Source organism: Hirundo rustica, chromosome 4, assembly GCF_015227805.2.
Source record: "Hirundo rustica isolate bHirRus1 chromosome 4, bHirRus1.pri.v3, whole genome shotgun sequence".
Lineage (NCBI taxonomy): Eukaryota > Metazoa > Chordata > Aves > Passeriformes > Hirundinidae > Hirundo > Hirundo rustica.
Window position 1 is genome coordinate 46554909 of NC_053453.1, and position 23403 is coordinate 46578311.

Consider the following 23403-nt stretch of genomic DNA (forward strand, 5'->3'; position numbering starts at 1 on the left):
ATTCAGCATCAAATCTTTGCCTCTTGAAACAAGCTTGGGCTGATACTCAAAATGGTATCACCCTTTATTAAACTCATTAAAATGATTAATACAGGAGAATTCAGGGTACTTTCTAGTCTTAGTGCCCATTTTTGGTTTTTTGAAGCTAGTACTGGTTAACTAAGCCCATCCTTAGAAGGAAATCTTCCCTTTGCTCCTCTCTCTCTGGCTTTTGACTGGAAGCAGCTAAACCTCTTTCATTGTTGCCCCTGCATAGCATTGCCAGCAGAGATTTCAGACAGTGGTAGTGCTCCATTCTATCACCTGGGCCAGGGCCAAGTGGGTGAGTTAGAGGAAAAGAGGCAGTTTATTGCCCTCAGCTTAGAAGACAGAGGAAGAGAAAAATACCACTTGCAGATCTTCTCTAGGGTAAAAACTGGAGCACTGGCCTTGCCTCACACTCTGAGAGATGAGCATATGTTGAATTTGTTTTGGGGTTTTTTGCTTGGCTCAGCCATTTTTTTGTGGAAGTATTGCAAATCCTGTGATCAGAACGACTTGAAAGGAAAACCACCAAAATAAAGTGTTAACGTTGGAAAAAAATGTTTGCAGATAGGCAGGCACTCAATGGATTTTTCTGTCAGTAGTTGTTAGAGTACAGAATAGCAGGCTTTAAAAGATAGCAAATAAAATAAGCATTAAAAATATTATTCTCTCTTTTGCTAATTGTTAACAGATTGTCAGCAAACTCGAGCGAGAACGGGGGTTTGAAGAAGTCCAGAAACAGCTCCAGCAAGTAAAAGCCTTATTTGATGAAAGGAAAAAATGCAAATGGTATTGAGCAGAGCACTGACTCACAGCATCACTGTGGGGGATTTGATATTAGCGCTACTGCTCCCAAAACTGTTTTGACTGACTATATGTACAGGGTTTGAAACGTTTGTACACTCTTCTTCACTCTGACCATTCCAAATAATCTACGATTGGGAATGAAATATGGGCAGGGTTACATATTCACACAGGCATGTGAAAGTGACCTAATGTTGGCAGGGTCAGCATTTTTAGGTACTTGAACACACATAACTCTTTGGTTCAAAAATATTGTCTAGTAAGCTTTTTGCTTACTTTAAAATAAGGTCATAGGAGATGTGCAAAATACACTGTAAGTTCAGAGTTGCCCACGTGAACTTGCAAGTTGCTTACCTCTTTTTTTTTTTAAAGAAAAAGCTGATGTTTCGCCACATCCTTTCAGCAGCTTGGCAAACTGTGAGGGTGAGCTCTGGCTTCAGAATACGGGTCAGCTGCAGTTTCCTTCCTTCCAGTCAAATGTTTGCTAGTTCCTGTTCAGAAAAACAAAAAACAAAACACCAAACAAAAAAAATCCCACACCCAAACACATCAAAAAACCCAACAACAACCTGGCGCCAAAGTGGCACTTAGGATAAGCGTGTTTAGCAGAAACAGTGAGTCTGAGGTTGGAAGGCCAAATGCCACATGGCAGGACTTACCTTTGTTAGATTAGAAAGTCCAAAGTGAAGTGAACCACTGGGCGGAAGAGGTGAGGGGAGGCTTTTCCAGAAGGGCATTCAGCCACCATCAGTCTGTGTTTACATTTTTGACCTTTCTATCCTTAAATAAGCTGTGAAACACTTGTGAGCAGCTTCACAGCTGAAACTGCACTGCATCGGGACACTGTTGCGATTTGATGGAGCAGCTGACGATAGCTGCACTTTGGTGCACAAACCTGTTCTCAGGTGCACGATTAGCCCATGCATCAATGCTGACAGTCCTGGCCTGCCTTACCATCTGTGTACAAGGGCCTCACAGACCTAAAGCCAGAATGTGGGGGGGTCAGGTCAAAGGTTAGTTTAATAATATTTAAGAACAGGAAGACTGGTGTAATCTCTCACTGTGTTTGAGACACTGATACAAACATGCTGGGATTGGAGTGGGGTAACTGTCTGCCTTAGTCCAGCTGGGGTTTTGTGAGGCCTGGTCATTTTGGAAGGAAGGTGCCCATTGGCGGCTAAAGTTGGTCCAGCTAGAAAACAAGGGCGTGGCTGTGCTGCTGGGATGAGGCTGATGCAGTGGCTACTGAGCAAAGCCACAGGGGGAAACAGCTGTGGCTCCAGCTCTGCTACAGCACCAGCACAACCCTACCCTCTACTACTGAGCTGAAATGGTTTGTCACCATGGACTCTGCTTCAGTCGCAGGAGGCACATTCTGAGGCTGTCTGTCATGTGTCCTCAGATTTGAGGTAAGGCATTCATCACAAGGAGATACATTTCCATACATTTCTGGAGGGATCCACTGTTGGAGGTGAGTGGTGTAGCACAGTGGCCCACAGGAGAGGGAAGAGGTGTCACCTGCCTTGGCCATGGGAAAGGTGCCATGGGCTGCAAATGGCACAGATGGCCCAGGTTTGGTACAGAAAGCCAGTGCTGGGGCTGTGAGGCTGTGAGCAGCTGGGGCTGGCTGCCCAGGGCACCCAGGCAGTGGAGGGTCACACTGTGCTGCATTAGAGGAGCCCCAGAGCTCAGGCATTGGTGCTAATGCTGCCTGGTGCTAACACTGCCTGCTCGGGTCACAAAGGCAGCCGGCCCCAGGCACAATCCCATGGCCGGCCAGTGCCAGCACACACCGACCACCTGTGGCAGAAGAGAGGCAGGCTATTAATGTGGAGAAAAGCAAACACAAAAGCATGGTCCTGCTGCTCTGCCCCGTCCCTACCCTATGATTGCACAAGTTGTTCCTCTTGCATACCAGAGAGGGCAGCCACCAACAAACCCATACTGTGATGGCTCTGTTGGTTTTTTTTAAAATTCAAGTCTTACACTTGGTATTAAGTTTACACTTTATACTTGATGGAATGTATGGCTTTGTTCAGGACACTGCACTACAGTGTTGCAGTACTTCCAGCAGTTCTCTGCCTGGCACAATGTATTTTGATAAGTTCAATTTTAATTGGAAAAAAGCCCACCCACCTCTAACCTATATTGCCCTCTATCCTAAGGGAGTGGACCGTGGTTTGACTAGCACTTAAGCTTGGAATACTTGCATGTAAGGGCTTGATTTTTATCGTTCTTAATCTAACCTTTTAAAGCAGCATCAAATAAATAGAAAAAGCACAGTAACTGATATAGAAGGAGAGGCCGGAGCAGATTACACTTTTCAGTTAGTTCTCTTCTTCTTCAGGTGTTTGCTGTCAGTGCATTCAAATGAACTGTGATAGTTTTGCTCAACAGTAACCTTCTGTACAGGCAGAAAAAACAACTCCAACACTTCTGCTTGAAAAGCTGTAAAATATAATCTGTTTGCGTGGGTCTGATCCTGTGAACTTCACTATATGTGTTTATATTGATGAGGAAATGAAAATCAGTCCTATTCTGTATTTGTACTACTGCTTGTTTGCTACAATAGCTTTAATGATTTCTAGAGATTAAGTATGTGTTGAAGCAGGCCCTGTAGCTTTACCTACAGCCTGGAATAGGATTATTGCCTTTTATTCAAGCCTCCTAAACAGGTCACTCTGTTAGTAAACCATTTTCAGTCATACTGGAACTTTGTAACCCATCAAGTGGATCTCACAAAGTGATGTGAAGTATAATTAAGTGATTGTGGCTCTTTTGGTAGGTTTGGGTCAGCACACAAAACATTGGCACACTTCCGTATTTGCAATTTACCGTTACTGTTACACAGAGAAAAAACCCCACCTCTGACTATTATGGGTATTATGGCAACACAACAGTTCTAATCACATCCTCAGAAATGAAAAGCAAACTTCTCTTCAACTTTCACATGTTTACAGGCAAACTGCTATGGCAAACAGAGTGTTTCTAGCACTAGCTTACAGAGCATTATCTTGCAGTCATCTAGTTTGAAGTCAAATCTTACTAATGTGTAAAGTAATACCTGTTGTACAGAAGTTAATCTGTTGTTTAAAATGAATGGTTAAAAAAAGTGCAAATGACAAATACATGTTGGTGTTTGTATGGGTTTATCTAGAATAAAAGCATTTGGAGGTTAGTTTGATTGTGTACTTTAAAATGGCTACAGGAAAGCAAACACAACTGGTAACAATTCAAGGTCATGCAAGGAATGGAGTATAAGACAAGGAGAGGCATCAGGTGAGAAAGAGTGCTGCAGCTCCAGCCCTGCGAGGCTCCAGGACAGAGCCATGCAGGTCAGCACGGCACACTTCCATCACACTGAAATTGGGAAGAAGAGGAACAGGAAGGTACAATACAATATCGGATGATGCTGGGCGGGGTGAGGCACTGGCCCAAACTCCAGCAGTTGCTGAGCAGTGACCTCCTGCAGAGTCTGAATGGAGGGGGATTCCCTGGGCTGGGATTCCCAGCTCTCTTCCCACCCGTGGAAAGCAACAACCAGCCAGGGACAGGCTGACTGCAGTGCCTGCCACACCTAACAGCCTTCAGGATTTGCATTTCAACTGCACTGCTTAAAGGCTCTGATGGTGATGATACTTTCTAAAAGCTAAAAATGTTTAAAAGGATGATAACCCCATAATCCTTCTTGCAGGAGAAGATGCTTAAGGGACAGGAAATAAGTTTTCACGCAAAGAGCCTGAGACCAACTGGGAAAGGCAACCCACATCCCCGGTGCTGACCATCATTCTTCCTCCTGCTATTACCCTTTTTCTGCCCTCCAAGTCTTACCTGGTTTATATAAACCTCCCCTGTCCCCTGACATCAGAGAGCACCTTGTTGACACAGCTGCAGCTGGGGACAGACAAAGCTGCTGACAGCTGCTCTCCAAACCATTCCATGCTGGTAGATGCTGGTGACCATCCTATTCGTAGTGGGCTCAGGCACTGAAAGTTACTTTGTAGAAGTTCATACAGCAGGAGGCAGCAGAAATAACTTCCATTACTTCTAATAGCTACACTGTTTTCCTCAGAGAAGTTGAACAAATTGCCCAAGAAGGCACAGGCCTAGTTTAGGAATGGTATTCCCCAATTTAGTTCTCCCACTGACACACTGGAAACCATGCTCTGCTCTCCCACTGCCTTGCCTCTGCTTCCCTGGGGCAGGATGGAGAGGAGAATTGGAGGCAGAAAAAGTAAAGATCAGGGGTTGAGATAAGAACAACTTACTGGAAACAGCAACGAGAGAAGAAAATTATCAGTAACAGCAACAATACTAATGACAGAGGGGAGAAGGGAAGGAGATTCACACGTGGTTGCTCACTACATGGAGCCTGGCATTCTACATGACCCAGAAGGATCCCCTTCCCCCGATCCCAGAAAATGAGATGGTGCAGAATAACCCCAGCTCCCAGCCATGGCACCCCTGGCTACTGCAAAAATTAACCCTGTCCTGGCTGGAACCAAGACAAATCCTTATACTTACACACTATAGAAAATGAAAAATGCAGCCTCCGGAGAGAAGAGTTGAGTCTACACCAGTGTCATTCTTCCACTATTCCTACAGTCTAACAGCAATACTCAGTAACCTATTACAAAAGATTGCACAGTGTATGCTCACTGTCCCGTATTTTTGTTGCAGTATTTTGAAAACAACAAGAGAACAAGCCAAATACAAACAAAAAAATTTCCTACCATTCCAGGAAAGTCATTATAATTGGATTATCAGGGAAAATAATTTAGATAAATAAATGATCCTTCACAAGTTTCTTTTACTGGATGGATAATGAACTGGAAAAAAAATCTATTCAACCCAGAATAAATATTTTTGATGTAGTTAACAAATTAGAGTAGGAACAAATACAGACTTACATTTATGTAATGTGAAGGTAATTTGTTATACTAATCTCTGCTATGTTATATTAAAAAAAAAAAAAAATTGCCTATTCCCATTATAGAAGTACAAGGGGCACATTATCAAGGGTAGTAAATAGAAGTTTTCAGAGCTTTTAAAATTTCATTTTATCCTTTTTAACTGCATCAAAACACCAATCTAGATGTGGATTACAACACTGTTAGTGATCAAAACCGCAACCCAGAGTAGCATACATTAACTTTCACATTGAAGGAGTAAGAGAATATTATCAAGTCAGTGTTAAAGGATTTATTAAAAAATTGTTTTAAATTTTTATATTAAATGTCAGTTTTATTTTAAACAACCCAAACCTTGAAAAATAATTTTCAAGGTTTCTTGCACTATTATTTAATGTTTTGACTTTATGGAAAAATGCTGAAAAACAAACCTTATAGAGAAGGAGTCTTGGCAATGGTTCACAGAATCACAGAATGGTTTGTGTTGGAAGGGACCAAAGATCATCTGGTTCTAATCCCCCTGCTATGGACAGGCACACCTTCCACTAATACAGGTTGCTCAAAGCCCCATCCATCCTGGCCTTGAACACTTCCAGGAATGGGGTATCCACATCTTCTCTGGGCAACCTGTTCCAGTGCCTCACCACCCCCACAGTAAAGGATTTCTTCCCAGTATCTAAATCTGCCCTTTTTCAGTTTAAAACCACTGCCCCTTGTCCTGACACTCTCTGGACATTGAAAAAGTCCCTCCCCTTTTAGGTACTGAAGAATAATGTCTTCCTGAAGCCTCTCTTGCCCTGCTGGCCATGCTGCTTTTGCTGCAGCCCAGGATGTGGTTGTCCTTCAGGGCTGCGAATGCACACTGCTGGCTCTGACCAGCTCTCCATCCATAACCCCCCCCATCCTTCTCCACAGGGCTGCTCTCAGTGGCTTCTTTTCCCAGTCTATACTCACATTTGGGATTTTCCCTACCCAGATGAAGCACCTTGCACTTGGACTTGTTGAACTACATAATGCCCCATGGGCCCACTTTGAATGACATCCTTTCCTTCTGTTGTGTTGATCACAGAGCTCAGCTTTCTGTCATCAAACCTGCTGAGGCTCGATCTCGCTGTCTGTCATCAATGAAGGTACTGAAGAGCATCAGCCCCAAGAGTGAACTCTGAGGGACCTCACGCATCGCCATCCACTACCTGGACATAGAACCTTGGACCACAACTTTCTGGCTGTGTCCATCCACCCAACTCCTTAACCACTGAATGGCTATTCATCCATCAAATCCACATCCCTTCACTGAAGATCAGCACGTCATGTGGTGTTGTAGTGCATTAATTGAATTTATATTGCATTTCATTTTTATATTGGGTTTTGTAATGTTTTTTTCTGTACCACCCTGTTCCCTTGGAAAATGTATCACAAGGTTTGTCCCTGCTCCTTCTCCCCGCCCATTCTCCCACACTGGAATGTAATCCAACTCTGTTCCACTCCCACCTTGTCCCTAATTGGGTAGGGGCTTGTCCCTGCCTCTAGCCCCTTCCCCCTGGGAGGAGACCAGGTGGGAAAAAAATCTCTCTCGCTCTTGGGACCGGGATGAGAACGGGAACTGGACTGAGCTCCAGACTCTGCAGGGGCAGGACCCCAGAATAAAGCCGTGATCCCCCCTGGACCAAGGGCAGACTTTTTCCTTTGGCCATTGACGGACACCTGCACTCCCTAAAGGAAAAGGTTTGCAGCCTCCCTGGGATCTTTAAGTACCTGAAGCGAAAATTCCTTCTGGCATGGTTTCTCTCTCAAGCTAGCCGAGGCAAAAATGGAGCAAGGGCTCTGAGGGAGAGAGAGAGCCATTTCAATGTGGGACCATATCAAAGGCCTTAGAGAAGTCTAAATGACATTTGTTGGTGTTCCCCTCTCAACCATTGCTGTCACCCCATCATAGAAGGCCATATTGCTCAGGCACAACTGGCCCATAGTAAAGCCACGATGGCTGCCCTCCTTGTTTTTTACTTGCCTCAGCACATCTTCTAGAAGGATCTACTTCATGATCATCCCACACAGAGGTGAGGCACACCCATCTGTAGTTTCATGGTTCATCCTTTCTCCCCTTCTTAAAAATGGGAGCAATCTTCCCCTTTTTCCAGTCACCTGAGGACATCACCTGATTGCAATGATTCCAAACATAGCAACATCAGCCAGCTCCCTCAGGACCTTGAGATGCACATCAGGTTCTAGAACAGACTTGTCTATTCAGCTTCATCAAATCATCCCTTATAGTGGAATGGACTTCACTTCCCCCACCCAGGCCTAGAGGAGCAGGCACTTGAGAGAAGTGGGAAGTATAGCAGACCAGAAACAAACTGTCTGCAATTGAATCCCAATATTGAGCCTGTAACTGCTGCTAAGCTAAATATCACCAAACTCGTAACACAAATTCAGGGTGCAGCCTCCTCAAGAATGGCAACCTTGCATATCATTTTTATGATTCAAAAGGTACTTTTGTCCTTAGACACAGAAGTTAAACAAGTTGAGCCACAAAGGGGTAACTATGCAGAATATATTTTATGCTATTCAGGCACATACAACCACGTTTTTTGCAAAATATGAAAAGCATGTACAAAGGATAAGTTATTGAAAACTAACAGCATCGAGAGTGTGCAGATTTTATTTAGAGTCCTTGCTTTGTGCTTCATCTTCTCCAGTGATCTTATTTCTTGCCAATTCCCTGTACCCCACCATTACCCGCTCTCTAGATGGTCCAAGATCTTCCAGCTGTTTTCTTTGTCTGGTTTCTAGTTCTTCCAACCTCTTGCCAAGCAGGGCAAGCTCTCTTTGATGCTGCTCCTCCTTGAAATTAAAAGGAAAAAAAAATGTAACTCTGTTATATTTTGCACACTTAAAAGGGACCAAAATGAGAAATACATTTATTTTCTTTGAGGAAAATAAAAACTGTAAAGTCCAAAAACTTCCTTATTTGTTAAATTTTACTTGTCAGTGTTTTGTGGGTATTTTTCTGACATTCTTCATGAAAAGCATCAGGAATAAATACATCTGCAGCTGTTCCTCCTCTCAGATGAAGGAGCACACAAACCTGAGGTCTCAGTTAACCATGAATCTGTAAAATCAACCTGGTCAACCTCAGCCAGAGAGATTTTCACCCTCAGCAGCTCAGTCTAAAATACTTTTAACCACACAAGAAATCAAGAGCAGCAATACTGCTTTGTAATAATGAAACCATGGTGTAAGAACAACACTAGCATTTCTTGCTCAGAAGGAGCCATTTAAAGTATCTGAGGGGAAGAACAAAGTGTGGAGAACTGGTTTAAAACTACCCAGTTGACACATTCTGTAACGTAGCCTTTGCCTTTCAAGTACTCCTTCCGATTGCAAGGAAGTGAACATCTCTAGATAACTCAAAATTTCTTACTTCAGTTCAAAGATGAAATATACCTTCCCTAAGACTAAGGTCAGTAAAAAAGAACTGTTTCAGTACCGTCTTCTGCTGTATTATTTTCACAACATGTAATATATCACCACCTGAAGAAAGGAGAAGGACGATGCAGGCCCAGGAGGCAAGGCATACAGTGGCGTTATACCAACTGGATTGAGTGATGGTATGTCAGGATTCAGAATTATACTCCGGAATTCATTGTGTCGACGTTGCAAATCCTTTAGCCTCTTCTGAAGGTGAGCATATTCTTCAGAGGAAACATTCTGTCTAGGAAATAACAGATTTCTTATTGCTCGAGATCTTTGTCATTCCAACACAGCAGCACAGCTCTCCATGAGTGCTCCCCAGTTTCTACCTATCCTTACACAGAAGAACTGGAAGGTAGAAGATCTGTGTATATTCTTTTGCTTACATGTCTGTCTAAATGTCCCTCTACATATTTAGCTATCTGCTCTATTCCAGATTAGGGTTTACATAAAATAAATTAAGCTTTTAATACCATTCACAGGAGTGAGTCAGAGAAGCCACATTAAATTAATTATTCAAATCAAGCCCTCCATAGGGGCTCAATGAAGAGAAAAAAACCAGGACTTCATCTTTCAAAGAGGATGCCCTTTTTCTCTTGCAATTCTGAAGTCTTGTTCACTTCCTTCTTTTAAAGGGATTCCTGCAACTGTGCCTATCAAATATTTTTTCTGTTTTTCTTCTTGAAGAGACAGCCCTGCAATTGTCTTATAAGCTCTCAGCTGCCCGTCCTAAACAGAAATCTATTCAAAGAATTCTAGTGCTGTAAAGGCCATTAGACTGGATTCTGGTTACTCATCTAGGTAACGCATATCTTCAAAAATACTTCATATTTTAATGAAGTATTTTTTTATTTTCAGTAAGTCGTACCTTCAGCATATGTAATTTTTCAGGCTAAGAAAAAGCAAAGTTTATTACCTATTTAACACTTGATTTTCTTTTTCTAGTTCTTCCATCTTGGCTTCCAAAAGTTCTATTTTCTCATGCATTCTCCTTTGTTTATTGTCACTGAGAGTCTTTCTCTGTCAAACAGATGTTTCAAACAGCTAAGTAATACCTTAATAGATTAGATCCTATAAAAATTAAATCTAAACTATACGCGGTTTCAAGATGCGACACTTTATAGGGTTTTCCTTCCCTAAGAAGAGATGTTGTGTTGTTCGAAGGTGCTTAGATTGTTATGCTGGGAAGTAGAAGAGATGGGAAATGATCCATAGTTGTGAATGAAAGAGATACAGCTGCCAGTAACTCGTTGGTCAGTGACCAGCTGTACTAACAAACATTAATGATATCTGAGAATCACAATAGTCATCCTTTAAATGACCACATATAAGTGAGTGTAAGCATAACTGAAAAAGGATGCTTTTTTCCCCACGCCCCCCCATATTGATCTTAACTTTTCATGACCTTAAAAAGTACTGGTAGGCTTCATAACCTATGTTCAATGTATAACACCACTAATTAATCTTGAGGATTTACGAACAATCCGCCTTTCCTTTCAAATTATTTCATAAAAAGTAAGCTTAGGAGAAGAAATAAAATTTTAATATTCCATCAAGAAGAAGTCATTTGTCCAGTACCTGAAACATCATTCTTCCTCATCAAAGGGTCCACCTCTTAAATAACCATCAATGCACACGTGTGTGCAAAGAAATCCTCACAAAATCTTTGATGGCATTATAACAATGTTGTCAGCTGTAATATTCTTTTGCATGTCACTTCAACCTATTTCTATGCTAATCTTGAAGAACCTAATATATTTAGTTATTATATACAGTAGACTGCAAATAAACTTTTAACACTGAAATAATTCTAGCTGGCCAACATAAAGCTGAACTTTACACAGGCTGGATTATTCAAAAAGAGACAACATGCCTTTTTCTGAGCAACAGCAGCTCGACATAGCTTGTTCTTCATTTGCTTGTATTTCTCTTCATACTCTGTGATGCGCTGAGTAAGCATATGCTTCTCCTGTAGCCATTCCATACGCTGGTATTCTAAAGTCCTTTGGAAAAATCAAGTTAAAAGATTAAGAGGTTATACAAAACAAAGCAGCATGTTCAGTTAATGCCTTAAGGCTCTTAAAACAGATGCATCTTTTCACATCTCCTACTTTTATATACTTAAAGCATCTGACGTAAATTTGATTATGTTAACAATCTAATTGTGACTACAACATTTGAACCTGTGCATTATCCTAGGATTTCTTCAACCATGAGGCAAATATTGAAAACTGATGCCAAGAAGCTAATTGTTGGTGCCTTGCTGGACTGGCATGCTGCCAAGCCCCCCAGAGAAAATTCCTCAATGAAGGTCAAACTATCACATTGAAATACAAGAGCAGATGTCTATTCCAAACATCAGTTGTCAGAAGAGTTGACAACTACCTTCTCTGTTTGGGAGAGCAGTGTGATGCCCTATGGGGTCTACTAAGTCTTTGTAACAGACCTGCTTAGGACATGCTCCCAACCACAACAAATGCCAGCTCAACAGGAAGCTCCCAGTAATATGGTTTCTAGACAACATTCCAGCTGAACACACACCACCAATGGCATATGTTATCTGTTTAGTCTTTTGCGTGGTTACAACACACTAAAATGAGGCTGTGTTCTCTAGCAGTGTATAGGAAAGGAGCCAGTCTCTCCATGCTGCCTTGTTTGCTTGGGCTACCTGCATCGTGAGTCAAGGCAGACAAGAACTAATGGCATATTTAATTCCATTACTGTTAAAAATTAAAATCACATGGTGAGATTCTATGTAGCAGATTTTAAGAAGACCAAGCCTTGTTATTAGTGTATCCACACTACTCCAGTCCTGGGCAGATGCTGTTTCCCTACAGAGACTCTGACTGCATCCCCATAAATTTCTCACCAAACCGCCTCTCCCTTCCCCATACTAGAAGTACTGGGCATCATCCACTCTCACTTGGGAAACAGAGTCCTGACCCATGTGCCATCTGTCATGTCATCTTTTAATTGATACAGCATGGTTTGTACCTCCCTCTTGACTGTAAGTAACTACTAGTACCCAGGAACCAAAGCACTTTAGACAAGCACTGCTTAGCAGTAAAAGGATTTCACCTGAGGCAATGGTTAAAAATGCTTGAGTGGGGTGTGAGGGTTTCTTGAGGTGTCTGGGGGTTTTTTTGTTGTTATTGTTGTTGTTGGTTGGTTGGTTTAAATGCCACGAACATTGTTCCCAAAATGTTAAACAAGTAACTGTTTGAGCTCATCTCTGATCTGTACCAGTCTTATAGTTTGCCTCCAGCTCTTTTTCTCCTCTCACATTTTCATTTCCAAGCTTAAGATTGACACAGCCAGACATGCAGCTGCTTTGCCTACTTATGCTCATTGCTCAATTGACATTACTTTATTTATCTGAAAGTTTTTATCTTATGCTTTCTCATCTTTTGGTCCCTATTTCACTTCCTCTTGCGTTGGTGCAACTTAACTCTTAGGTGTTCAAGCTCATAACAATTTACTGAATTGAGGAAGGATGGTCTATCAGTCACAGATTCATAAAAACAATGGAAACATGACCCAAGGCTCACAGACCTGCAGGACTTAACATGCAGGCTACAAAGCTGCTTCATTTCTGCAGCATCAGCTTTAGTGCATCTCTCAGTACCTACATAATTGTACAATGGTCTCTGAGGACTGACAAATTCCTTCCACTGCCTTCTCAGGAAAACCTAGTCCTGACTGTTTTGTGATCCATTAATATGTAAATGACCATGACAGTCTCGTTCAAGTAACAGCAACGATCTCACTCAACATGTGAGTACACCTCCCTAAAACAAATATCCAAAGTGTTTAATGTGCAAGTGACATACCCTGCAGTACAAATGCAATAATATCTTCAAATGTTAAATTGAAAAGCACTACTTAAACTAATGACAACATAGCAATTGCAGTACCAATGAATAGCAAAAGATACGTTAAAACAAAAAGAAGTTACATTATACCTTTGGAAGTTTTATATTCAATCTGGGACACTGACTTTTTAAAACACCCACCACACAATAATCCAGTACAAGTTAGACACATTTGGTTACTAAACTAGGAAATTCTGAAAAGCCACTTCAGACTGACAAATTAGTCTTTAAATTCCAGGAAAGTATGCTTTTCTATATGAAATCTGAATAAAATCTGGCTTCCTTCATAATTTATTAACTTTCTTCATCATTTATTGTCATACTTTGATGGTATGCAGTCAAGCTTGTGCAAAAAAAGGAAACGAATGATTTTTAATTTTGATGAGAGGAACTAGAAGATACTCTATAAGCTTTTACTTACCTTATATCAGCTAAAAGTAGCTAATGGGAAAGGGAAAGAAGTATTCATACATACTGACTGGGACCGTGGAAGCTTAACATGCATAATACAATGCTTGAATGCTCCTTTCACCCATACAGCTTAAGCACTCTTAAAAGAACTGTCTGAAACTCTAGATCCATTTGTACCTATAGAAGTTTGACACTCCCTTCAGTATAAGCAGAATTTCATTTTATGCAAGCAGTGTATCTCACTAATCAATCATTAATTTTAACAGATATGTTAAAAACTCCTGTTTTTAAAGCTGACATGAAGAAAGCTTTTATACATACTATGCCACAGAAGGTACAGCCATTTTTTACAACTGTCCAATATTTCCTGTTCATTTTAACTTTCTGACTTTATTCAGGATCTACAATCCACAGTTAAGTAATCCACGAGAAGAACACAAGCAGCATGAAAAGTAAAGCCAAAAGAAAAAAATTACTTCTCTGTTTCCAGCTGAGCTTTCTCTGCCTGAGCTCTTGCATGTTGACGTTCTTGTTTCAATCTCTCTATTACTTCCTTCAATTTTTGATTAGATTCCAGCAAATCATTCTCTGATTGAGAAAGTGAGGCAAGCTGGAGTTGGATATCATTTATTTGCTACCAAAACAAAAAAGATATTTTCCATTTCAGAAGATATGCAAATAACCAACAATTGATTTTGATATACTGAGACAATGCAAAATGGAGACACCAACTACCTTTAGCTTTTCATCAGCCTTTTTTACTTGTTTCTTTCCTCTTTACTCAAGAGTTTCTCCAGAAGCTTTAAAGCAAATCATTATGAGACAAAGAGTTTCTATTGTAGTTAAAATCAGAAAGGTAGGCAGGACTCTTCTGCCACTGAAGTGTCCCCCAGAGTTTCAGAAATCCAATGCCACAGCCCCAGAGGACCATGAAATACTTAGTTGCAGAGCTGTGGAACTATCCAGGCTCTTCTGTCTCATAATACACAGTGTGTTAGAGCCAACAGTGACTGTACCAAGCAGTTCACAGAACAAGGAAGCACTGAAAAGTCCATCCTTTGTACCCAGCATATAGAAACTATCATTTCCCTTTCCTTTTCCTCCCCCTACATGGACACTTAGATTACTCAATTTCTGATTTCTGGATGAAAAAAAAATAATTGTCTTGAACTTCAAGTGCACACAGCTTGCAGAGTACTTTAATGCACAGCTATTGTTATTACTACTAAATAACATCACAGGCAAGCAGGAGTTAAAAATACATTTGATTTTCAACACTGCCATCAATTGACTCTGCAATAGACATATACCTCTTTACATTAGTTAGTTCATTTATGAAACATCTGTTAAACACTTGAACAACCTCAGATAAGAGATGCAGTGTAAATGCAAAGCATTATCTAGAAACAATTTATAAGTCTCCATGGCAACTGAATCTCCAGTTAAATAGTGCATAACCATATTCAGTAAACCAGTCTACAAACATTCAGCTTTGAAATTCCTGATACCCACAAAACACATGAAGCAAAAAGCTGTAATCCATTTACAGAGGTCCAGGAAAGCATGATTGATTTCTGAACACTTCCCCTTTAAATATCTGAAGTACACATTTTGTCCCTCAGGGGAAAAAAAAGCCTTAAAAATTCAATCCAATCTTCAAACAGGACACAGTAACTGCAGGAAAGAATATATTTCTCTATAAAACATTACACTGCAATAAAACCTTACCTGTTTCAGATTAGCATTTTCACATTTCTTTTCTTCCAGCTCTTCTGTCTGCATAGCTTGCTGTTGAATTTTAAATCTAAGATTGCATAAGACATCCTTATTTTTATCTAATCAAAATACAGATGCTATAAATAAGCACAAATCAGCCTGACAAATAAACAGCATTATTTGAAAGGCTGATAAATATTTAACCTAGAAGTATTTAAAATCTATTTCTATTCATTCTTAGAATTCACGTAGGAATAAGATTTTTGAAGTGTGATTCATTTTATCATGCTGATCTACATACAAAAACTATAGTAAGCCAAGTAAACTCCCAACCAAAATAATCAACTCAGAGACATCATAGTAGGGTCCCAGCTTGCCAATTGCTGCTGTGGAAAGAGAAATGGTTTACTCTAACACTGGGCCTATGCCGGCAGCCAGCACTAAACCAGTTTTAACAAATGTGCATTGCCAAATTATTACTTCAAAATGGTAATTGAAAATGGCATTAAAAGTTTGGCCAAAAAGTGTTAACTTTTCAAACAGTTCATTTTTAATTCTGCACTCTTTTTTACATAGTGCAAAAATAATTCTGTCTAGTCTACTAAAATGAACATTTCATAATGAAGACTTCTATGAACAGTAGACTGTTCTGTAAAGACATTCTGTAAATGTCTACTGTAAAAACATTAAGGGGGAAAAATGAGAAATTTGTGCTATGATTAGAAAAGCCACACTACCGCAAACGCTGAAGTTCCTTTTTGCTAGTTTCTTCGGCTATCTGCACAGCATGTAGTTTTTCTTCATACTGATCCTTTTCAGATTGTCTCAAAGAATCTTGCTCCAATTTCATCTTCTCTAGATCAGCTAATCTGTTCTCGAGTTCTAACCTAAGACATGATTCAACAAGCACACACGAATCATTACAAAATTGCAGAAGTGTTTAGTTAAGATGACATTTTTAAAAGTAACACAAAACAGTCCTCTTTTTGAAGCTGAGGAGGAAATCAATAGACATACTTTTCATTCTGTAAGGCTGCAATCTTGTCAAAAACTTCCTCTTTGGCAGCTTGCACTTTACGAATTAGCTCCCGATCCTTTTCTACTAAAAGCACTTTATGACGTTCAATAGCTGCAGTAAGAATTTCCTTGTCGGACAGCAATCCTGCATTATACATTAAAAAAAGTCAAACATGTCATTCTTGATAAGAACCTGCTGAAATCCTACATTCAAATAGCTTTATAAATTCCCAAAAAGGAACTAAAAATCTCAATTCAAATGACAGAATGAATGGGGGAAGGGAAAAAAAAAAAGAAAACACAAGAAAACCAGAAGAGACCTTTCTTAGTATAACAGTTACATTTCCAAAACTTTTGAAAAGTAACCCTTATTACACTGGAATCATGATCTACTAGAGTTTCTAACTTTAATAAACAAAAGTAACTAAACAGTTGATATTACTACAGATTTGAACTCTAGAGCAATTTATACAAAGTGCTTGTGTCTGGATTTAAAAATTTTAAAAAGTGTTCCACAATAACTATGCAAAGGTCAAACAAGAAAACTTTCATTTTCTTGATAAGTTTACAGTGAACACTGTAAACTTTATCAGTGAAACCAGTGACTGGACTTCAACAAATCTCACATTTTAATCTACCTGTATTACCAAATAAGGCATTTCTAAAGCTATGACTCTATAGGCAGGGATAAATGATAGAAATTAAAATGTTGTGACTGATTGTGTCATTTGTGTTCACTGGCAAATAAGCCAACATGCTCTATAACAGTGACACCTGGTTATTTAGCTAATTCAGTGATGCAAACGGAATTCCACAGTAAGTTCAGGTTAACTTAAATCTTGTCTGTATTCAGTTTCATATTTCATAGGGCCCAACATTTTTAGTTTGAAATACACTGTAAGTATATTATCAATACAGAAAACACCACTTTTTCATTGCTCTTAGTGAACTTAATATTAACGCAAGTGAACAGAAACAATTATTTCAGAAAGACATATGGCTATGGCCAATCAGTGACGACAGGTCTCTTTAAAGCTGAGTAGTGATTAAAACACAACTAGTATCAGAAAGTTTTGGCCTTTTCACTCTAGAAAGCTATTTCAAGTTGGTTACATACTCAGCTGCATCAGGTATCTTAGAGCAATGCCTATTTCCTTCAAAGAATGAGCTAGGTAGTGTATCTTGTTTCATGTGGCAGCCTTATGGAACTGGTATCAATTCCACAGACACAGAATCAAAAAAACGCCCAATCACTGAAGCTCTGTGGCACGATAAGGTTTCAAGTAGAGCATGGAAGACTTAAGAATTCAGCAATAATAGAAAAAAAAAATAACCATATGAAGTATATAATTTGAAACAGATTAGGCTCAACTTGTGTCACAATTGTACTAACTTACATAAATGAAAAACTGCTCTCAATTGTTGTTTGCCGAGTAGAGAAAGTGAAACAACACAATTATTTCAAATACCAAATGAATTGTCACATCTATGACCTAGACCAGAAATAGAAGGTGAAAGCTGCTGGGGACTGTTCAGAGAAAAAAATAATTGTATTATTCTAACCAGAAGTAAACAGATAAAATAATTACAAAATAATTTCATACTTTACCATCCATTTCACTTTGAATCTTGTTTCTCTCTCTTTCTACTTCACCCTTTGTTCTGGCTGCCTCCAGTTTGATATTTGTTACTTCCAACTTATGAGAATGTTTAAGTTCTTTTACCTATGAATTAGTAAAAACCAACATCAAATTAACTATAATAAATTTATATATATTTACTTCACTTCTGACTAAAGATACCTCAGAGTCAAGGCAAAATAAAATATAATTTAATCTCCATAAGTGATATCCAACACCAGAATATCAACTATTCCCCCAAGAAATTTCATTTTGGTAACTACATATAGGCCCCCTGGAGTGCTGCATTAGTTTCTCAAAATCCTGGTCTTCATAGTTTTAAAGTGCATTTTAAATCAATTACTGCTCTATAGACACATCAAATGGCCTCATAAAAGTACGAGCTTTAAGAACATCAAATCAAAGAAAATTACCGCTTGCATGGAAACTTTCTATAGTTTAGGCATTTGAACACAGTAATTACACGGTCAATGCAAATTAAATATCTGGAGGAAAGCACTTATAATGAAAATCCATTCACAATGACAAATGTAATTACAACCTGCTAGCATATACAAGTGGCAAAAGGTTAAGAATGACACAGTAGCTTATTAAGTAACTACACAGAAGATTTAGTTGCTTATATATTAAGCTGATAGCATTTCAGGGCAACTTGAAAAGGTTTAAGGTGGCTTTTTTAAGGCAGAAAATCCAGAAGACAAACACATGCACCTGTGCTCAGGAGTAGGTTTGAATGGGAGCAGAAGCAGGTGGAGGTTAGTATAGTAAACCACCTATTTCCCTCCCTTTGAGAAATCACTGGAACATTTCTGCTACTGGAGGGGAGTAGAGAAGACCAGTAGATACAAAAAGTAAAGGCTGTAACAATCTTCTATATATTTTGGGGGTCCACTGAAAAATGTTTAACAGAAGTTTTCCCCTCCTATTTAGCATTCATGGGGGCCAAGTACAGTATATTACATAAAGAGGCTTTAAATAATGGTATAGCTCATATCTTAATCCTATGGTAATTTAGAACTTTTTTTAATGAATGACCAAAATTAAACACTTAGCACTCACAAATATGCACTGTAAAAAGATCTCAAAAACCACCACACTTACAAACATAGAAAAAAACCGCTAAGATCTGGTAACCCAATTACTCAAATATGTTTTAAGACAATGGTCAACTTAAAATGCTGTCATGCAATTCTGTACCAAAATATTTCTGTACAAGCTATGTTGGCAGCAGTCCAAGCAAAAAGCCATGCTAAGGTGATTACCCTGCTCCTACTATAACCTACATCTCCACAAGCAATTCCAATGCAGGTTGCTTCCTGTAGCCAACATAGCCTATTCAAAGGATACTTTTTATGACCTTCAGAAGCCATAGCTCCATTACAGGGAAGAAAAAAAAAAATAAATTAAAAAAACCCAAATCAGTTTAAAGGTCTAAAGGCTGGCTGTTTTCATGAACATTAAAAACATGAATATAAAGGTACCATTTTAAGTCTTGTTCTGTTCAGGAAAAAGACCTAGAAGATGGAATAAGAACATAACCTCAATCTTAGAGATACTTTTAGGTATGACATTTCTCCTGTGAAGTCATATATTCTTTGTCTTTCAACTGCAACTGAGGGGAAAATTCCATACTTACTTTAAGTCACACCATAAAACATTGTTACTTTATTCTTAGTGTAAATATAAGCTGAAAAACGTAACAGGATGTGAAAAATATATTTCAGATAACATACAAGTACTTACTTGAGCAGCTAAGGAATTGACTTCTCGTTCAGATTTGTGAAGTTTGCTAGTTAAGAGAATGTTTTGCTCATGACTCGTCTGCAGTTCTTTCTCAATTCGACTGACCTGTAGTTCAGCAGACTTCTTTTCTGCCTTGAATGAAGGAAGCATTTTAAAGATTTTTGGAGCTGGGTTGCCTCTTGTGACTCATTTGAAATGTTTGATTTATCTGGGCTTTCAGATATTAACTCATTATAATATATAATATGATATATAAATATTCATCTTTGCTCAACCGTATATTCCAATACAACAAGACTCTTGAATTTTATTCAAAATTCACAACTGTTTTTACTAACACCAGCTAGAATCACTCCCATTTTCAATCCTCCTTGATAAGGGGTGGTGGTAATCTGACTTGGTTAGCAGGCAGCAGGTGTGCATACCACTAAATCACTAGGCTGTAAACAGTTTAACTACAAGTGGTACTCAAAAAGGTGTAATATGCTGGCTTATACAGTTACACTGACAGAAGAATTAACATCCTGGAGAGGAAATAAAATGCAACTACTGTACTATAGGCTCTCATCTTTACAAGACAAGACCCTGATCTTTACTGAATATAAAAAAGATAATTAATATAGGATGACACCTTCCTTTTTCTGAACACTTCTGGTTTTGGCAGTGCTCTCTTTAAAGCTGCCTAAGAAGATTACAGTACTTTTTAAGTTGAGATCAGAGCATTTTGTAACTAAGGTATACAGCATTGATAACAGTAAAAAAGAGAATGAACCATCTATCTGCATGCTGCAACTACAAAGAACCTAGATGAAAAGGCTCGCTACCTAGAGAGGTAGCAAGAACTGACAGAAGGTCTAAGGACCACAAATGAGGAATACAGTGGAATCTTGGGAAAAGTGCAACAGGCCAGAAATACCAAGGAGAGCAACAGGGAGAGTAACAGCCAAGTACTAAACAACTGCAGTAATGTGTTGGAGAAAAAAGAGGAATGGGTAAGCAAAGATGACAAATGAGGAAAAGATTAAAGAGAGGGCATTGTGACATTTTTGAAAAGAATAAAGAATTTACTCCAGCAGATTATTAACATATTGTTTTCTAAACTCCAGCTTGAGTGGCAAGTCATGACATGACCTTCTTACTGACTACAAATGCAGATATGACTTGCTTGTTTGGAAAGGAGATCAGTCAGAAGAATCTCTCAATTGAGAGACTTCACAAAGTTGAACTGGCAGTGCATGACTCCCAGTCAACTACAATTTGATTTTAAATATGAAGTGTACAAATTCAAATTGCAGAGTCAGTGGCAAAATTATCAGTGATTTCAGTGACAGTTCTGTCAGGCCAAACGCTATTCTTACTACACTCTACAGGGAGGCAAAATAATAAAAGAAAGTCTTACCTCTAGAGACCGCATCAAGGTCTGCATCTCAGCTAACTGGCGTGCTTGTACTCTTTGAACATCTTCTGCTTGCACAACACAGTTGTGCCTTTCTGCTCTTAGTTCTTCTACTTCTGCTTCTAAGGCTTTTAATTTCTGACACAGCTGTGCTTTTTCTCTAGAAAGTGCCTCCACACGTTTACTGTCCCTTGTGGGATCAATGCTAAGCAGCTGATTATGGAGTTCTTCCTTGTCTTTTTCCAGTCTTGCAATCTGATAGTTGTTAACAGAAAAATAAAAAGTTCTTACATTAGTTAGGTGTCAGGCAGCAACAATTACAGTAGTTAACAATTCAGAAAAGACCATCAGCAGACATTTAACCATTCATTTGCTTAGAGCAGGACATTCAAAACGCGACCACCTGAACACCTGTAATTAGTGTGGTCTTTTTGAGAACACTACAGAATGCAATACTGATTGATGTCCTCATTTGTTGCTGTGTGTTATTTGGTTTCATATTGTATTTCATTTTTATATTAGGTTTTATAATGGTTTGTTCTGTACTCTCCCTGTTCTCCTGGAAAATGTGACATCCCGAAGTTGGTCCCTGCCCATCTCCCCAGTCCCCCTCCTAGAATGTAATCCAACCTTGTTCCACTCCCACCTTATCCCTGATTGGGTATTGGCTTGTCCCCGCCTTCAGCCCCTTCCCTGGATATAAACCGAAGCTACATGTGGTCCAGACTCTTGGTTTGGGCAGCAGGACAGGGCTCCTGACCCAGGCTGAGGCAGGACCACAGAAGAAGGACTGAATAAAGCCCTGGTTTCACCTTGGAAGTGCAGACCTTCCTTTGCCAATGACGGGGTCCCACTCTCTCTGCTAAGGGAAAGGTTCTTGGCCACCTGGCCAAAGGTTCTGGCTTTTAGGACCCTGGCTTTTAGGACCCTGAGGAAACTCCTTCTAACTGTGGTTTGTCTCTCCAGCTAGCCAGGGCAAGAACGGAGATGGAGAGCTCCGTGAGAGAGACAAGCCACACTCATTAGCAAGCTGGATGATAGCATGGAGTCGCATTCAGCAAGCTTGAGTGTGACACCAAGCTGGGGGGAAATCAGTCAATCTGTTGGAAGGCAGAACTGCTATCCAGAAGAACCCGGACTAGCTGAAGGAATGGACAGAACTGAGTCCTCTTCAATAAGAAGAGCATGTCAGGCATCTGGGATGGACTAACCCAGTGCAACAGTACAGGCCCATAGCAACTGTTTAGGAAGCATCTCCATGGAAACAGAACTAGGGGTCCTGGTGGACAAGCAGCTAAGCATTAGTCAGCAGAGCACCTAATTCAGTCCTGGCAGATTGGCAGGAGGACAACTAGCAGACCAGGGAAGTGGTCCTTTGTCTCCCCTTCCAGTACTGCTAAAGCTGTATCTGGAGTTTGTGTCAAGTCCAGATGGCCATCTAAGGTGTTCAGAGGGTTGGGGAACACGACAAGCCATTGGAGAACAAAGACAAGCCAAGAGAACTTGGCCTCAGCTCGGAGAAGATGCACACTGATAGGAAGAGAGGCAACAGGCACAATTTGAACCATGTAAAGTTCCAATTACATATTATGAAAAAGTTTGCCATGAAGATAGTTAAATACTTGTAATGGATTATGTAACCTGTGTATTCTATTTTGTTGTAGTGCATTATTTGGGCTTATACTGTATTTCATTTTTATATTGGGTTTTGTAATGGTTTCTTCTGTACCACTCTGTTCCCCTGGCAAATGTATCACGAGATCTGTCCCTGCTCCTTCTCCCTGCCCATCCTCCCACACTGGAATGTAACCCAACTCTGTTCCACTCCCACCTTATCCCTGACTAGGTAGTGGCTTGTCCCTGCCTGTTGAGGGTTAAGTCTCCTGTAGAATTTTTTCCCCCTCCCAAGTTGCTAGGAGACTAAGTGCTGAGTGCTTAACCTGGACAAAAGAACTGATAACTTAGTTTTGGGGGAGGGAGAAAAAGCTCCCGGAGAGAGCTGAGGGTGGGGGGATCTCGCGGCTTTTTTCTTCGGGGCGGGGAGCACCGATCGGGCCACGGCTGGCTGCTGGAGTCCATGGTTAACGAAGGAGTCTGGTCCTGGGAATTCTACCATCTGTTGGAGTATCCAGGAATTCGGAGTTTCTTCGCTGTCCTGCTGGATTTTGGGTGAGACCGGGTCCCGCCGCTGCGGCTTCTCCGGCACTGCCAACTCTGCCTGCCGAGGACACGCCGTGCCTGCGGAGGACAGTCCACCGCACCCGGCTTCCAGCCATCAGCGCCGGAGCTTCCACCGTTTGCCCTCGGGGTTCTTGGTTCTGTTCTACTATTGTTATAATTGCTGTTGTTTTTTGTCTGTCCTGTTATATTTACTAGTAAAGGACTGTTATTCCTTTTCC

At 40.1% G+C, this 23403-nt stretch overlaps 2 protein-coding genes across 7 annotated transcripts in view; one reads left to right on the forward strand and one right to left on the reverse strand.

Moving 5' to 3' along the window:
* The window catches only part of PLXNC1 (plexin C1), a 74568-nt gene extending 66280 nt beyond the window's left edge, over nt 1-8288 (forward strand). For 2 of the 3 annotated variants that reach the window (XM_040062857.2, XM_040062856.2), the window contains one exon: nt 716-4004. In XM_040062857.2, coding sequence (XP_039918791.1) covers nt 716-820 — 105 coding nt within the window. In that variant the 3' untranslated portion in view covers nt 821-4004. Of the gene's footprint in view, nt 1-715; nt 4005-6807 lie in introns of those variants that run through there. The other variant, XM_058420168.1, reaches the window with a different exon arrangement.
* CEP83 (centrosomal protein 83) overlaps nt 8276-23403 on the reverse strand; it is a 35180-nt gene continuing 20052 nt past the window's right edge. For all 4 annotated transcript variants that reach the window (XM_040063015.1, XM_040063017.2, XM_040063018.2 and 1 more), the window contains exons 6-16: nt 21008-21259; nt 19609-19740; nt 17835-17949; nt 16226-16370; nt 15946-16095; nt 15221-15296; nt 13969-14126; nt 11083-11212; nt 10126-10229; nt 9270-9450; nt 8276-8579 (exon numbers count right to left, since the gene is read on the reverse strand). In XM_040063015.1, the coding sequence (XP_039918949.1) occupies nt 8397-8579; nt 9270-9450; nt 10126-10229; nt 11083-11212; nt 13969-14126; nt 15221-15296; nt 15946-16095; nt 16226-16370; nt 17835-17949; nt 19609-19740; nt 21008-21259 (1626 nt within the window). In that variant the 3' untranslated portion in view covers nt 8276-8396. The remainder of the gene's footprint in view (nt 8580-9269; nt 9451-10125; nt 10230-11082; nt 11213-13968; nt 14127-15220; nt 15297-15945; nt 16096-16225; nt 16371-17834; nt 17950-19608; nt 19741-21007; nt 21260-23403) is intronic.